The sequence below is a fragment of the Mesitornis unicolor genome, unplaced genomic scaffold (genome assembly GCF_000695765.1).
Source record: "Mesitornis unicolor isolate BGI_N332 unplaced genomic scaffold, ASM69576v1 scaffold9109, whole genome shotgun sequence".
In the NCBI taxonomy this organism is placed as follows: Eukaryota; Metazoa; Chordata; class Aves; order Mesitornithiformes; family Mesitornithidae; genus Mesitornis; species Mesitornis unicolor.
In genome coordinates this window covers 54309-71381 of record NW_010206512.1, presented here as the reverse complement: position 1 = coordinate 71381, position 17073 = coordinate 54309, and the positions used below count along the sequence as shown (strand labels likewise).

The window sequence follows — 17073 nt, the reverse complement described above, 5'->3', positions numbered from 1 at the left end:
TCTCATGGCATGCGAATACAGGAGTCTACAGTAGTTTTGTGGTGGAGTACAAGGAAGTGTCACTGGCAGCTGGGCCCCCTGCAGAAGCCTTCCTGCCCAGAGAATCCCTAGGTGCTGTGATTGATGGCCTCCAAGCTAACACTTCCTATAAAATCAAGGTATATGGATTGGCTGGAGAACAGCGCTCTTCTCCTCTGGAAACTGTGGCTACAACAGGTACCTCCTTTCTGTTATTCATGAAGGTGTCACAAACCAGGGTGCTGCTTATTTGTAAGATGTCCCACCCAGCATCGTACTAAGGTTTTGGGTTAGAACCACTTCAGAGTTCAAAGAAAATGAGCCTTTTTACTAGTATAAGGGACCTTTCTGGCAGCATGTCTTGAGAATGCTACATCAGATTAACAACTACTCTGCAGGGTGAACACATTAACCCATCTCTGAGGAAGGCAAGCAGTCAGACTGCAGCTTTGTTCTTTCTTGCTCTGGTTCTGGATCCCTGCCTATGTAGCACAATGTGGGTCCTGAAATAGGATGGATAGTAATACATCAGGCATGAGAGGCCTGTGAAGATAAATGTGTGGACCTTAGAGAAACTAAGAGCCAACCTCAAATTCCTCTGGTGAAGGACCCGGATTGTGCAGCAACTGCTGATGAATCGTGGATGTGATACTGTCTTGCCTCTGGAAGTGAGTTGCACAGAGGAGCATGGCTTGGAGAAGTAACTTTTCCATTCTGTTGAGTGTTTTTAAGAAGATTTATGCTGTTTACCAGAGACCCTTGTCTGTGTTGTGCGTCAGTCCCTCTTCCTCTTCTGGCTTCCACTAATCTTAGATTGCGCCAACCTTCTTTATACAAACTCAAAGAAACATTAGGAGGAATGATTAGGTAAGCCAGTTCAATGGGAAACCACAGTGCTGAGCAGTAGGAAAATAAATTTGCCAGTAAAGATTATCCATTTCTTCAGCTGATTGCTCCACTAAGAGTACCTGGAACCTGACTTCAGCATGAGGATTTTTTGTGGTAGCTACTGTAGTATTTCTGGCTTGTGATGCACTGCAATGTTTTTTTTATGAAAGTCAGAGGTGCAGCAGCACTGTAAGCCCAGTTTAATCAGCTGGTTGAGAGAGGGGGAAGTCATTTAGCCAAAGGGGTCTGACTAGAATGCAAACATCTTGGTAGACCATCATGTCTTACAGTGTGCTTGAGCTGATGAGACACTCTGTGGTGAAACTGGCTGACAGCCCCTCTTGGAAAAAGAATATAAAATCCAAGAGACAGGAGCAAGAAATAATACAGAATACTGTTTGCTCCATCCCAAGTAACCGGGGAAATGTCCTGGCAGGACATTAACATTCTTTTTAGTAAAATTGCCAGTAAAGCATTACAATGGAATTCCTCAGGAAGGCCAGCAACAGCAGTATAGACACATTCAGGCTATATTCAGCCTGAAGTTTTTACTAAGAGAACGATATTCAGAAATATTCCAGTCTGAGAAAGAGCATACATTTGTTGTCCATCCAGTTTCTCTTCTACATAGCTTTCAGCTCTTTGGCATCTGCTAATCACTCATCTTGCCACCATGAAACAGTCTGTCTGGCTGTCATCCACCCACCTGGGGCTCTGAGAGCTCTCTTTCTCTTCTCTCCATCTATTTCCCTAGCTGCTAAGTGTTTGAACTCCATTGGTCTTGTTATCCTACAGCTTGATTGTTTTCCAGATTTTTCTATTATCTGTTATAGTGTTCTATCTCTTAAACTATAATCACCAACACTGACTGTGGTACTACTGTCTGAGTATTTTCCATGTATTCATATAATTCTCATTTTTCTACCTGTTATATGTTTGTACACGAAGCCATATATTCCAGTATTACGCATGGACTACATGTGGGGTGTATGTGTGCTTATATGTGTGTGTAAAGGGTAAACTACTCTTTCTCATCCACCAATTAATTTGTGGAGTGAAGCCATTAAACCCAAGGTAATATTCAGAATTAGGTCTGAAAAAAAAAATCAGAGGTAGTGTAACTACATACCTTTCATATTTCCCATGAGACAATCTGTACATGGCAACCTCCCAGTGTAGCTGTCAAAGTTGGCACGATAAAATTAACCCACCTGTGACAGCAAAATTCTGGATTAGAATGCCAATTAGGCGGTTGGTTCCTCCGTTTTTCTATAATGCAGTTGAATTGTTGCCATATTTCCCATTCAGATTCAAGAAACCAAGCCCTTGTGTGATTCTACTATAACTGGCCAGGATCTGGGAGAAATGTCTTGGATTTTTCTTTTTCCCTTGTATTTTTGGATGTTTTGTCATAGGTTTTTAATTCAGGGTGCATGACAGTTTCCCAGCAGGACCATCCAGAGCATGGAGCTGTACCTGTGTCACATACTGCTGCCCTTGCCTCCCACTGCTCTGCTCGCTCTCTGTGCACATCTTCCGCAGAGACACTCCCCAGTATAGCCCACCTCCCACTCTGCACGTTAAGTAGACAACCTTAAGGCTGAACAAGTAACAGTGCTTGATGCCAGAGTTTTTTGCCTGTTCCCAGGATAGGAGAGAGCTGGTTGGTACCTAATTGTGCACGAGCAGCTGAGTGTGGCAGAAGGCTGATGGCTCCATACCGCATGTGTTCCTGCTTTGCTACACGAGCTCAATAACCCCAGTGCAGCCAGTTGTGACAGTGTGTTTACTGAGCAAAAGGGTGTTATGGTGGTGGTTACCATTGCAAGTATGCTGGTGTGATGACAACATGGCTGTCTTTGGGTTGCACCAGATGTAGGGCCTGGTACAGGTCTTGTGGGGGTGTAATTTAAGGAGGGTCCTTATCTAAGTCAAAAATATCAATGATATATATAAATATAAATGTCTGCCTGCCTCATAGGCTTCTCTCCTTCCTGGAGGCATGCAGAAAACATTGGTTTTACATCTGTATTTGTCCTGAGAGTGTATTTTCAAGATAATATTTCTGCATTTATTTGAAAACATTTCTGATTGATCATTCTCCTCTGAAAACTTTTTTTTTTCTGATACATGTGTGAATTTGGAGACAGATAGTGAATCCTGAGTACATATTCATGCTGATCTTATTGATGGCAGTGGATGACTTGCTCTCTCTTAATTGAATGCCAGTGGAGCATGAAAGCAAGACAGTCACTGAAGTGTGAAATGCTGCAGTTTTCCACTAATGAGGAGATAATTCTGCATGTCAGAAAAATCACCTGCCTGTTGCCTTGCAGCTGTGATCAGGAGAAATTTCTCTGTGATTGCCACAGTTCTCAGATTTTCAAATCTGACTGCACTACAAGATCCCTTCACAGATCTCTCAGCATGTTGAAGGCCAAGTCTTTTACCCTTCCATTCCTTTGGATCTCTTTTAAGATTGCTCAAGTCCTTTCTGTCTTGGTTTTTAAGTAAGGATGTGTGTCCACCCCTACCTTTTAAAAAAATATAGCTGCATGTATCTAGATGGGGATGTGTGTCCACCCCTACCTTTTAAAAAAAATATCTGCATGTATCTAGATGTATAACTCCTCCAAGCCTGTTTTTGATTGGATGGGATGAGATTTGGCATGCTTCTGCTGTGGCTGATTTCTCAGCCTGGATTTGGATATGTTTGCGATATTTGGCATGCATTCCACTCGGGGTTCGTATCAGAGGCAATATCTGTCTTGCTGTAGTAATAATAAAGACATGTTTGAGAGGCTTAGGGTTCAAATCCTCACCGATGTAAATTAGCAAAGTGCTTTGGAGGTAACCAAAGCTCACTGATTTACATCAACTGAGTATGTGCCCATTTCCCTGCTGGAAGCATTTCAGCTCATCTCTGTGTTTCATGGTCGTTGCTCTGGATCTGCTAGTTGGTGTGGCTGTGAGAGAACCATGTGCTTGGTGTTGCTGCCTTTGCCTGTGGCCTGGATTCAGTCTCCAAAAAATTACCCATCTCTCTTCTCTGTTCTTAGGTCTCTTTAATGTGAAGCACACAAATGGTTTTGTAGCAGATGTGAGCTGTCTTTTGGTATATTTGAGGGTTTATTACGAGGAATTTTTAACTTGTAATTTACCTCTGTTTAGCACATCTAGTCACAACACCTGAAGAATCAAACAATGAAACATCATTTAATCCTACCAGTCCTGCACCTACAGAGCTAAGCTATTTAACAAACCCCACCACTGATTCTCATGCTCTGCTTTCGGTGTCTGCTGACCTTCCCAGCTCAGAAGTCACTGGTGCTCTTCATGACCTTAATATAACTCACAAGACTTTCAGTAGTTTCACTCTATCTTGGGCAGCACAGGATGAGGTATTTGATCAGTTCTTTATCACTGTGAAAGACCGGTCCAGTTTAAACAGAACACAGGAAATCTTTTTGCCGGGAAACCATCGAGAAACAGAAATTACCAATCTCACAGCTGGCACACAATACCAGATTAACCTCCATGGAAGCACTCAAGGTCAGCTCTCTTGGTCCCTGGAAGCCCTAGCTGCTACAGGTATTTTCTATGGATTCATTAGCCATATGTTCCTTTTCTGCTTTGAAATATGGAACTTCATTTTCATACTGCTGTTCCACTGCAGAAGTGCTAGGCTTTGTGAGTGATGCTTTTCTTCTTAGGTTTTTTTTCTCTTCCTTTTGCACGGGATAAAACTCCTATTGCTATGGAATGAGGGCCTTGAGTGGTGCAGCATGGACAAAGCCCCGTGCAGCTTTTAAGGTGATGTAGCATTAATTCTCTCTTTTCAAATTGCATGCAAAGAGAGACATTGATGCGTCTGCTATTTACAAGGCACATGAAAATAGCAAGAGGCTACAGGTATTTATCTGGATTGTGGCTCAACCACAAGAAAGATCACAAGGAGGTTGCAGTTTGCAGCATTGGCATGGAAGTGGTGATGTCAGAGGAAAAAAAGAGATTGTGACACATTGGGAGTATACCTTTCTGAAAACTTCCACCTCTTATTCCTTTTACATGAATTTCATGAGGAAACAGGCCTACAGCCTCAGGGCTCAGATCAATAATGATCAAAATACCACTGTATAAGTTCATATCTTGAGAACCTAGCTGGGAACTAATGACTGTACCTGTCCATCACCCAAAACCAAATTTGCAACATGAGATCAAATATTTACATAGAAACACACAGGTTATTTCACATGTACTACAGGGCTAGAACACTCTCATCTCTCAATGATTTGTTCTCTCTTTTTTTTTTAAGTAAGAAACATCATCCCGTGATATGATTTGCCATGACATTGCCTTTCTTTTTTTGTTGTATATGTTGGATGCTTTATGGATGAGGCTTTTGGAGGTCTCCAGTGGTCCCAGTTGGTGCATGATTTGGTATGAGAATCTCTTGGTCCCTAGAGAGCATGATGGGGTTGGGTGCTCTTCTGTTTCAGACATGCATGAGAAACAAATGGGAGGAGAAGGGACTTTGCATCTTGGAGGCGAATGAAACTGAGCACTCGTCAGAGAAATCTGAACTACTTTTCAGCTGTGATGATTACTGCATTACTTATTATAACCAAACTTTTCCTTAAAATATTTAACTTTAACTTCTATTTTAGTTTCATTTTCACTTTAAGAGAATTTTTTTGGTTTATTTGTTTCTGTTGCCACCAAAAGATCATTATTTCTCATACAACCGGTTCCTTTTCTCTCCTGCTTTCTCTTTTTCAGCTAAACAGTGCTATTTTGGCAAGGATTCATAGTTTGTCTCAATGTGTCTCATTTCTGTTCCTGATAAAGCAGAACAGCTCTGGGTTCATGCATTTTTGTTGTTATTGTTGAACATCTTTGTGTTATTTTGTAAACAATCTCTTCCTTTCTAACAGGATGGGAAAAGCTCATCGAAACTTGTATTCCTGAGTAGTAGCAATTTACTATACATTACTGAATCTCACTGCAGATAATTGGCCGTGATCTATGAGTTCTCAGTCTCTGAATACATATCCCCAGCTGCCTATATAAGGCTATGCAGCAGTCATACAATGAGCACTTTGTTTTCACAGACGGAAAATTCATATGAGTAATGTTTCTGAGCCCAATTTATATTTATTCCAGGGCCCCTTTACCTTCTGCCTTAAAATACGAATAAATCTTAAACTTGGAGTTTACAACTGACAAATCAGATCCATTTCCCTTCTGCAACACCTATTATAAATTCTTAGCTCTGCAGATTGGGATGACTCAGTTAGGATCTGTTGTTATTGTAGTGCTTATGTATCAACAATGCAAGCACATAAGAAAAGTGCTAGATAGTCATTGCAGTCCACAGGCCAACGACAGATCATATAGCAAACTTTTCCTTGTAGAATAAACAGGTATTAATTTGTCATTTTCCCATACAGCTGCTAATTTTAAGGAAACAGTTGTATTTCCTCTGTAACAGAGGACTTTCTATTTCTGCTGAGAAAATGACCTAACTTTCAGATTTAACAGCATCAGAGACTTAGCTCTGATGGTTCCCAACTTCCTTGGCCACATCAGTGATGGCTTGTGGGAATGTTGGTTTCTGTCATTGTGCATTTCAATTTGAGATTAGCATCAGTAAGTGTGCGAATCCAAGCTTCTCTGACCCCAGGAAGATTGTGTGAGCAGGATAACGTAATACAAGGAAGACAAATCCATTGAACTGAAGACATGCAGACATGGAGGACTTTTCTCATTCTTTATTGTTTTAGATTAGATATAGTTCGGAGGAATAAATAGCATCCTTTATGTAGACACAATTCAAAGCATAAACATCTGCATCCCAACTACTCTAATCTCAATGTCTTGCTTTCCTTACAACAGACATTATTGCAGTATTTACAGTCACTTCATAATGGCAAACACTGAGTTGTTAATAGCACGGTAAAGTGGTTATAGTAATACTTACCTGGCTCATAGGGAGTTGTGATTAATGTTGGCAAAATACTTGTATCTGTAAGATGGTCTCTAAGATGCTTTCTGTAAGTACTCTTTTAGTATTAATGTTGTTATTATTTGTTATTACAGTTCTTTTCTCACTGTTTTGTTTTGCCCCATCTCTGAAGAGACTTTACAAGTTATCTGAGGCAGCTGAGAATGTAAATGTGTGGGTGTGGGTCCATCTTCATGACAATGGTTACAAATGAAATCCATTAACACAGAACATCATTAAGTAATACCTCATCACCACTGATCCGTAATCTGAGTAACTGATTGACTCTCTGTCCTTATTCAGAGGAGGAACCTGAGCTTGGAAAATTATCAGTATCGGAGTCTGGCTGGGATGGTTTCCAGCTCACCTGGACAGCAGCCAACGGGGCCTATGAGAACTTTATCATTCAGGTGCAGGAGTCTGACAATCCCGAAGAAATCCGGAATATCACAGTCCCAGGTGGACTGCACTTTATGAATATTACAGGTCTCAAGGCCAACACACTTTATAACATCACACTTCATGGTGTGATTCAAGGCTACAGGACCAAACCTCTTTCTGTTGAAACCATGACAGGTATCTTTTCAAGTCACTCGTTCACTCTCATGGCTCCCTTTCTTTGTGGACAGGGATGTGAGCCAGAGCTATTGCAACCGCTTGGCAAAGCTTGCTCACTCAGTCGGCTTTGCATGGGGTGCACTGAACTCATTAAAGCTTGGCTGAACACCTCTGGCATGCAAATGTCTCATGATCAGACTTCCCAATAAGATTCTCAGTGCTGCTATGGAGCTCTTCGCTTTTAGGAATGCTTTTTCCCCCCACCTCAGAATGGCTTATTTTGTTCCCTTTATTCACTTTTCTGCTGGATGACACTACAGCAAAACCCAACTGGCTGTTGTACATGCTCAGGAAAACCCAAGTTGCCTTGTAACATTATAAAAGTCTATTCTTTATAGTGCAGATAATCAAAGCCTGAGAGTGAGCTTAGTTTTTACTCTTCAGAAGCTACCTCAGAAATTACGCACCAGCTTCTGTGTAAATACAAACTCAGGGGTATAGCATGTCCACCTGTTTGAAGGGCAAGGACAGGTACCATCTCTGTGTCCTCACTGAGAAAAGAACACAAGTGAATTTCTACAAAGAGTGGTGTCATATATTAAGTAAGGTTGTTGAACTGATTGGTCTGAAAAATATGTAATGCAGGAAAACCAAAGTCAGCAGAACTACCCTGCAATAAAACTGACCTGAAAGAAGGAAGATAAGCCCCACATTAACAGAAGGTTGCGTGAGACTAATCAAGAGCCACAAAAATAATTTTCTGGCTGATCTTATGGAAGACTAGAGTTTTGAATGAGAGTTGATCACGAGCTTTTACTGTGAAAAGTAAATATATGCTTATGTCTATGCTATATGGCTCACTGACTCTTTCAGGTGTTATGATCATTGCTAACAACAGAGCACGAAATAATTGGCAATAAAGGGGTATCAGTGGATCTTCCTTCAGGTAATTTCTTTTAGACAATATCTGTGGCCTCTGGGTTTCTTTACACACCTTTGCAATCTCCTGTGATTGTGAGATGGCCAGAGTTTGCTCGTGTTTGATTTCCCAAAGCACGCACTATGCAGTACAGAAGGGAATAAAAGTACACATAAGGACTAAACAGAATTAAAATGTTAAACACACTAGAGCTTGCTTCTTTCCATAATGCTTTAAGCAGCCTGGCTTAGGTAGACGTGTCTGGCACAACACACTTGCTTTGGGCTGTGTCCCGCTGCAGGCTAGAAGTCCTGTGCTTTGAGAGTCCTGAGTGTGAGCTGGTAGCAGATTGTCCATTGAAAACAGACAAATGTGGCCAGACAAAGGAGGCTGTACAGGGACAAACAAGAAAACAGACATCATGGGTGTCCTGCCTAAATATGCAATGTGGTCTCTTTTTTACTAACTTAATGAAAACAGCAGAAGATGCCCCGCTGAGCTTTTCCCTTCCCTTTCTGGGTCATGCTCAGCACCCGACTTTTCAAAATTTTCCCTTCTGGGGACTTCCAATTGTCAGAATTTCCTGAGCCTTCCTGTAACATGTTAGGGATGTCTACAGAAAGGAAGAAACCCCAAGGCAGCTATCACAGCTTTGCATTTTGGCTCCAGCTCCAAAACTACATGCCAACTTTCATAGGCTTAAGCTGAAAGGGAAAGTAGAAGAGCAAAAAAAACCACAACCTTTTCCTTTGGATAAAGAAATAGCTCTAGTTTTAGGTTCTAAAACTGGAAGCTGACTTTTCCAAATGTCCTGGGGGCATTCAGAAAAGATCTTTTGCATCTGCATTCATGCTCAGACCTCAAAGACACGACTGCTCCTGGAGGTAAAAGGAAATAACCATAGCTTTAAAGCTTCTTTTTCTTTTATTTTTAATTTGATATTTTGAGATGCTGCCATTTGACTTCTTCCCCTTAGTACCTATCTGCTTGTAGCAAGCTTTTACTCAAACCCTTTTCTCCAGCAGTGGCTTGAAGTGCTGCCAGCATGAGCAGATAAGCACGGCATTTCTGAGCAGGAGGAGGTACAGGGCTGTCCCCTTCTGACAATGTTGTTTCCCTCCTCAGGAGTGCACCCAGAAGTTGGTGAGCTAACCGTTTCCGACATTACTCCTGAAAGCTTCAACCTTTCTTGGACAACCACCAATGAGGACTTCGACATCTTTACTATTGAAATTATTGATTCTAACAGGTTGTTGGAGCCCATGGAGTTCAACATCTCAGGCAATTCAAGAACTGCTCATATCTCAGGGCTTTCCCCCAGCACTGATTTTATTGTCTACCTCTATGGGATCTCTCATGGTTTTCGCACACAGGCAATAAGTGCTGCAGCTACAACAGGTACATACTACCTACCTCAATGCTAACTCTTTCTTCTAACTCTTCCTTACAGGTTGTGCCCCTTTCCCTGCCCTCAGCTGCCCCATCAGTCTACCCATTACCAAATCCTCTACCTCACTGCTTGACACCTTCTAAGGAAGACCTGCCGGAGACATTTTGAACTGTGAATGTTAATCCACCGTCACATCCAGCAAAATCTACCAATCACATTGTGATGTGATTTCATTCACATAATAGGTTTGCTCTTGTTCAAACATTAAGGTCAGGGCAGCCTCTGACACAGATGAGAAGCGAAACAAGTTTACCAAGAACCAAGTGGGAGATGATTCATTATGTTAGCCTTGCAACATGTGCTTGCATCTGTCACACAGCACAGAGGAGACAATATTTCTCTCAGATAAGCTGATTTCCAGATATAGTTTTTATCCTGACTCTCCACTGAGGTTTCAGGCACATCTCAGTCTGTGACAGCAGACTCCTACAAGACAGATGTGCTGATTCAATTCAACTTCAGAATTCAGTTTATATGGGATAAGAGATTGACAGAGTCCATTTGACTTGATGGTGGAAAATTAAATAGGTAGGCATTTAGTTGTTGGTATATTGAGCATCTTGAGGTTTTAAAGTTGACAGTTTTTCCAGAAAAGACAAGAAAGTCAAATGTTTGATGTGCTCTAAGCAATTACTGTATGGAAGTGGAAGGAGAGGACTAGTCTATGGAAGCAGAAGGTGCATTCTCACAGTAGGCAGGTAATAGCTCATGTTGTGATCATTTAATATTTCTATCAAATTTTGCCTGCTGATATGATCTTAGGAAAAGTTGACACAGCAATTTGACATAGCAATAGATTAATGTGGTCTATGACATTAAACAGAATATTGAATTTCAGTGATCATACAATACAGAGTTGCAGTTTCTAGCATCAGCAGACGGTCCATATCCTCACTGAATCATGGCTAGCATGGGCAGGGAGACTACAGGGGCTGTAAAAACACTGAGAAACGCAAGGCTAGATTATTTTTGTGAACTGAGGCTCATATGAACTCAAACTTCTATATTACTTTATTTTGTTGTTTTGGGTTTTAATAACTGCAATACATTTCCATTTGTTTTTCTTCCCATAGTAGAGGAACCTCTCCTTAGCAAACTCACTCTATCAAATGCTACCTCAGACAGCATGTCTCTCACGTGGGAAGCGCAGGACAATGCCTTTGAGCATTTTATTCTAGAAGTCAGAAACTCTGACTTCCCTTTGGACTCGCTGGTGCACACAGTGCCAGGAGCCTCCCGGCACTATGTGGTCACCAACCTCAAAGCTGCCACTAATTACACTGTCCAACTCCATGGTGTAATTGATGGGCAAGGTGGTCAGACCTTGACAGCACTGGCAACCACAGGTATTTCACTGTTTTACCTTTCAGGTTTGCTTCTTTCTCTTCTTTCTTTTACTGTCCACCAAACTGCTTTAAACCGTGGCTCCAACTCATCATCGTTCCTTTGGTAAATTATAGGGAAATCACTATGAGGGGAGGCTGAAATAAGCTGGGCTTGACAGTGTTTCATAAAAGAGAGATCTGAGACAATGGAAAAGGTTGAAAAAGTGCCTCCTGCATTAAGCGAGCCAGTAGTAAACCATGATTGGTTTCCTTATATATACACTTATCTGCAAGTTCTGTGTATATATAATTGACTTGCTCCAGATGGTTAATATTTTTCACAGAGTAACTTTGCACTTGATCTTCTTGATCATCCCATCCTCATTTGCTTTGTTGTGGATGGGAGGCCCTCATGTCTTTGTCAGCCTGGAGAGGCACATGCATGCTATTTTGGTTCTTCGTTCTTAAAAACAAATGTCTTCCAAGACATTTGCATCTCTTGTGAGAGTTCCATCCAGCATGCTAAATGACCAACCAAATCTGCATGGAGTGATCTGACCACCTTGTGCTGGTTCTGATGTTCTTCTCTGCCTAGAATTTTTATGTGTTACCAGCAGAGAGTAGGGCTTAAAAAGCAAGTTCACTCTTTCTTGATGGTCAGCCCACCACCCTGACATTGCATTGCTACCCTTGAGTCTCTAAGGCCAGTCTTGTTTCACCGGATGTCAGAGGTTTTCCCACGGTGATGGTGATTCCAGGATGGTGGAAGATCACTGAGACTTGCCTGAAGAGATAATTTCAACTTCTTTTGCATGTATTGCTCTTTCAAGTCCTGGTGTCATGATGTGGACATGCCTGACTGGATGCAATTGGCTTGTGAGGGAATGTGGCCATTTCAGGATTGGAAAGGATGCGTTTGTCTTCTCTGACCTGCATGCAGGGCTGATGGCTCCATGCTCAGTTTCACTGGATTCTGCACCCAAGCCTGTTTGCTTTGTGGATATTTTCTCATCTCCTCCCTTGTCTTTGGAAGTACCATGCTTACATGGCGACATCTTCACTGTCAGCCATGAAGGCATTGACGGTCACTGGTTGAGAGCATGACAACAGCATGACTCCTTAATTGGGGCCACTTGGATTCACCTGTTCCTAGACAACTCCAGAGAAGAAGGTGGAAGATTATTTAATAGTCTTGCAATGAGGGACGGGAATAAAAGTTGGAACATCTTGCAGCAGTTAAGAAAAGTTTTTCATTCTTTCACTGTTCTCTTTGTTGGTGGGATACATCTTTCTTACTTTTCTCCCAGCATGAATCACTTGCACAGTTATTTTCCTGTATCTCACTGGCTGCATCTCCCAAGGTGTTCTCTTGGTTTATACTTAATTGACAAGATAAAACAAAAATAAGCCCTCAGAGGAGACACAGGATTCTCTGACCACCTGACTGCTGGGTCATGTGTGTGCTCTCTTTGTGCTCTGATAAATCTTTAATGATTTTATGCTAAATGTAATAGCTTTAAAGCAGAATGGATGAGGAGCTTTCCCTGTCTTGTAGCCTGAAGGCCAAGTTCCTCCCTTGGCAAGGGAGAGATGTGATTTTGAATTTCCTGTAGCAGAAAACGAAAATCTTTGTTTCTTAAAGAAGTGTCCTGACCACTGAACAGTCAGAAAAGAGAGCAACAGCAGTGTTGTGGGTTTTTGTTTGGTCTGTTAGATATTCTTTGATTGTGCCTAATCAGAGGGTGAGGAACACCTTATCTGTGGAGTCCAGGGAGGTTTTGTCTGAGATTAGTGCTGAGATAATCACTGTTAGGACTGAACCCCTCATAAACTAAAGGGTCCAAAAATGTATCTACAACTCCAGGCAATAGAAACACTAAACAGAAGGTGAACTGGGATTTGAAGGATGTCTGTTTTGGACTCACCTAATTCCTGCCTGAACCTGCTATTTCTATGGTTTTACCATAGGACTGTACACTGTTGATGCTTCTGTAAATCAGGTCCATATTTCATTAGCAAAATTGAGAGTTTTTAAGAAAACTAAATGAAAATATTAATTATAAGTCAGCACTAATTTCGGTGGCTTCTTTCCAAAACCTTACAAAATAGCTCTTGCAATGCTCCTTTTTAATTCAACCACTGCAAAACAAGGCTAAAATGTTCAGCCTTAACTTTAAGCATCTCTAAACCTCCACTGCTAATTCCCCAGCCCTCCAGAGTAATGTCATCTCTTCACCTGTGTTCCTTTCTCCTTCAGAGGCTGAGCCACAGCTGGGCACGCTCACACTCACAAACGTTACACCTGACAGCTTCAACCTCTCGTGGACCACAAGAGATGGGGCTTTTGCCAAGTTTGTTATATACATTAGAGATTCCTATGCAACACATGAACCCCAAGAGCTTACCGTGTCAGGAGGTGCTCGCAGCGCCCACATCTCAGGCCTGCTAGATTACACTGGCTATGACATTAACATTAAGGGGACCACCAGTGCGGGTGTCCACACAGAGCCCCTCACTGCTTTTGTCATGACAGGTACCTGCTAAAAGGTTTGGAGTCTATTTATTGGCTTATAAAATTATATATATTCCAGCATGGATTACAAAAAAAGACTCCCTGCAGCACTGAATATTTCTTCCAGCAGCAACATTTTTGTTTGCAAACTTAGTGCAAGGATGGGTCAGACTAGTCATGTTGACCTTAAAAAAATTCCTAGGAGGAGTACTAGTTTAAAATGAGTTCAGAGCCCAAGTCTTTCTCCCGTGTTTAATCTTTTTTAACTCCTCAAGTTTGAGGAGGCAGTTTGCCTAATAGTCAGTAGCTGCATCTGAAGGATCCAGAGAGGACTGGAGTTTAGAACACCTGTCCTGGAATGTCTCCTCAACACATCCCTTATGTCTGAATATTTTGGCCAGATTTTACTGGGATCAGTTGTATCTCACATGCCTCCTAGATGACCAGATAAGTGTCACAGAGCCCACCTTTTATGTTTCATGTAGCCAGTATGTGCTACTAGGGCTTGTCACATGAACACACTAAATAGGATTAGTGGAGACCTTTCCTTTTTCCTCCTTTCTTTGTTAACAAGTAATGGGAATACCAGCTCCAGTAACAGCATTCTTGACAGCAACTGTGAAAGGCAATGCCCGTGATCTTTTGTTTTTAAGGTAAATGGTTGCATTTTGCACCAGCTCTGTCTTGCCCCCTGATGACATTTAGTCACGTAGAAGTGAGCAACTCTTTGCTTTTAAAAATCCTGCTCTTTTTCTCCACCAGAGCACAAATGCTTCTTTTTCAAAAATAAAACATGGACATTGGTATTTTGAAAAGAAGCTTCCCACATCTCAGTAAACGTGTGGCACTTTGCACAGCAGAAGGATGTGCCAGCTGTTTGTATAAACCTGCTGAGTTTGGACTGTTGGTGGCACTCAACTCCTATCCCAGGAAAATAATGTCAGCATTTTGGGCTCTTAATTTGTTTACTCACCCTTTCAGAGACCAAAGTAAAATGTGAAACTTTGGGGTTGCTTGATTACAAGCAAGCAAGCTGCAAAAATGTCTCCATTTTGAGTAAATTCGAGCTGATTCTCTGGCACCCAAGTGTGTAAACAGCAAAACACAAGGACTTCCAAAATATAAACATTTAGAAGACAATTTGTGTGCCAAATTCTGACAGAACATCAATTGCAGCAGTTGTAAAATGTCAAAACCAAACCCAAAACCCTTACCCAGAGAAAGTTCTGTGTTTAACTAACTGATATTTTCTTAAGTGAGTGGAATTTGAGTGACTGAAAGATCAGATGAGTTAGCTCTTAAGCCACCAACGCAAGGTTTGTCAAATAATTCAGAGAAGTACTAGTGATGCCTGGGATCCCAGATCAAGTTCAGAGCTTAGCAGAGCCAGTTGATCTTCTTATTTGACTTGTCAGATTTCAAGTGAGCAAAATAAAGAGAATATCTTGTGAAAATTGAGGCCCTTTTTTTGCCAGGAAAGTTTTGAGGAGTTGGTCCCCAGCTCTGAACTTTGACAAATGTCATGCTGATGTGAAAAAAAAAAGATTCCTCGCTGGAATTTCTTTAAGATGTCAACATGTCACCCTAGCAGCTGCCCATGAAGCTATTTGGGAAGATTATTGCTCTTTTCTGCAGTCGTTAGCCCCTGCCCTTGGCCAGTGCAAACTCTGGCTTCTCCCTTATCCCTTCCAACAAAAAATAATTTAAAAAATCTTGCAACTCTTTAGTACTTGCACTGGCTATTACCCTGCCTGATTAATGTCCTGTTTCTGGCACCTCTGACCCCTCCACCATTGAAAAAGAAAGCTGGAGATATTCAGGCAAAATAGAGAGGTAAAGAAGCAAAATATCGGAATTGTGAATGCCAAAGCTGAGGCTTGTCCCTAAAGCACTGTTGGTGGACACAAGAGGAAGGAAATGAAAGCCTTATGCATAGCTTTTATAGAACTCTTTTGGTTATAACTGTCTTACAGTGCATGTGTAACAGAAGAAACGTGCTTACACAGTGAGCTTGGAAGGAATTTCAATAGAGCTTGTGAGATAAGGTGCTGAGACACCCTTGGTGAAAAGTAAGAATTGAGCGTCTAACTTCTGAAGGCTCCATTGAAAATCCTAGTCTTGTGGTCCTGGCTATGCACTTCTATTAGATCCATACGTTTGGGGAAAATGTGATTTATGTTTGGTGAAATTTGTGACACTTCCTAATTTGCAATGTTTTTCGCTTCTTTTTTGTGTGTGTTTTTGCAACTTCCCTTCTTTTAGAGGCCATGCCCCCACTGGAAAACCTAACTGTCTCTGATATCAACCCTTATGGGTTCACGGTGTCGTGGATGGCATCGGAGAATGCCTTTGACAACTTTCTAGTAGTCGTGGTGGATTCTGGCAAGCTGCTGGACCCACAGGAGTTCCTCCTTACGGGAGCCCAGCGGCAACTGAAGCTTAAAGGCCTTATTACTGGCATTGGCTATGAGGTTATGCTTTATGGTTTTGCCAAGGGGCACCAAACAAAGCCCCTAAGCACTGTGGCTGTTACAGGTATTTTAATGTGAACAAATCATTCTCTTCCACCCTTTCTTTCTTGCTTTTCTTCTCACATGGAAGATGTTTTATGCAATCCATTTGCAAAGCAGACCTTGGCTTTTGCATCCTTTTCTGCATCGTGGCTACACGTAACTCCTCATGATTGATAGGTTCACCAATGAAATTCTCTTCTTTTTTACTTGGTGTTTCCCTTTTGTCTTTATGATGGGTTCTGTAGAGATGCATGACATGGGTTTAGGGCTGACAGTTTCTGGTATGGTCATGCAGATACTTCTAACCAAAGTCTTTAAAGAAAAACAGCTGCATGTGGGAGCTCATCTTGTTAACAGCTGCTGGGCACATCAGCATTGTCCAACTTGCCAACCAACAAGACCTTCAAGAAGAGTCATACTGAATTTCTTGCCCATGACCTCCTTTCTTGAACTGTCTGTGTGGATTCCACCCACAGACCATTGAGTGTGATCACTGACATCCATAAAGTTGGTATCTCTTTCCAGAAGACCTTAGCTCATGTTTTCAATCTCATCATAGCAGCTGTTTTCCAGCAGCATTTGAGCTTTCTGGAGAAACCACTGCAGACCAATTGTCTAGCCCCATAACCACCAGGTCTCATCTGCCTGCTGCTGACTATGCAGCAGTAAAGCTGGAGGTTAACGGATTGGAGGTTTGTGAGGAACTTCTGTGGAAGAAAGAAGTGCATTGGAGATGCTTTAAGACAGTAACGACTCCAGTAGCATTTCTCTAGGTAATGATGCCTTGCCATACTAAGATAAAGATATTTTGCAGGTAATAAATAACTTTCAGCCCCTGGGATCCTCTTGAATGGGAGAGACTGTCTCTCTCACTAGAGACAGTAGG

General features: G+C 41.7%; 1 protein-coding gene across 1 annotated transcript in view; it reads left to right on the top strand.

Annotated features, from left to right (window-relative positions):
• The window catches only part of TNC (tenascin C), a 44596-nt gene that overhangs the window by 11637 nt on the left and 15886 nt on the right, over positions 1–17073 (top strand). The window contains exons 10-11 of the mRNA XM_010191784.1: positions 7214–7486; positions 9513–9785. Of these exons, the coding sequence (XP_010190086.1) occupies positions 7214–7486; positions 9513–9785 (546 nt within the window). The remainder of the gene's footprint in view (positions 1–7213; positions 7487–9512; positions 9786–17073) is intronic.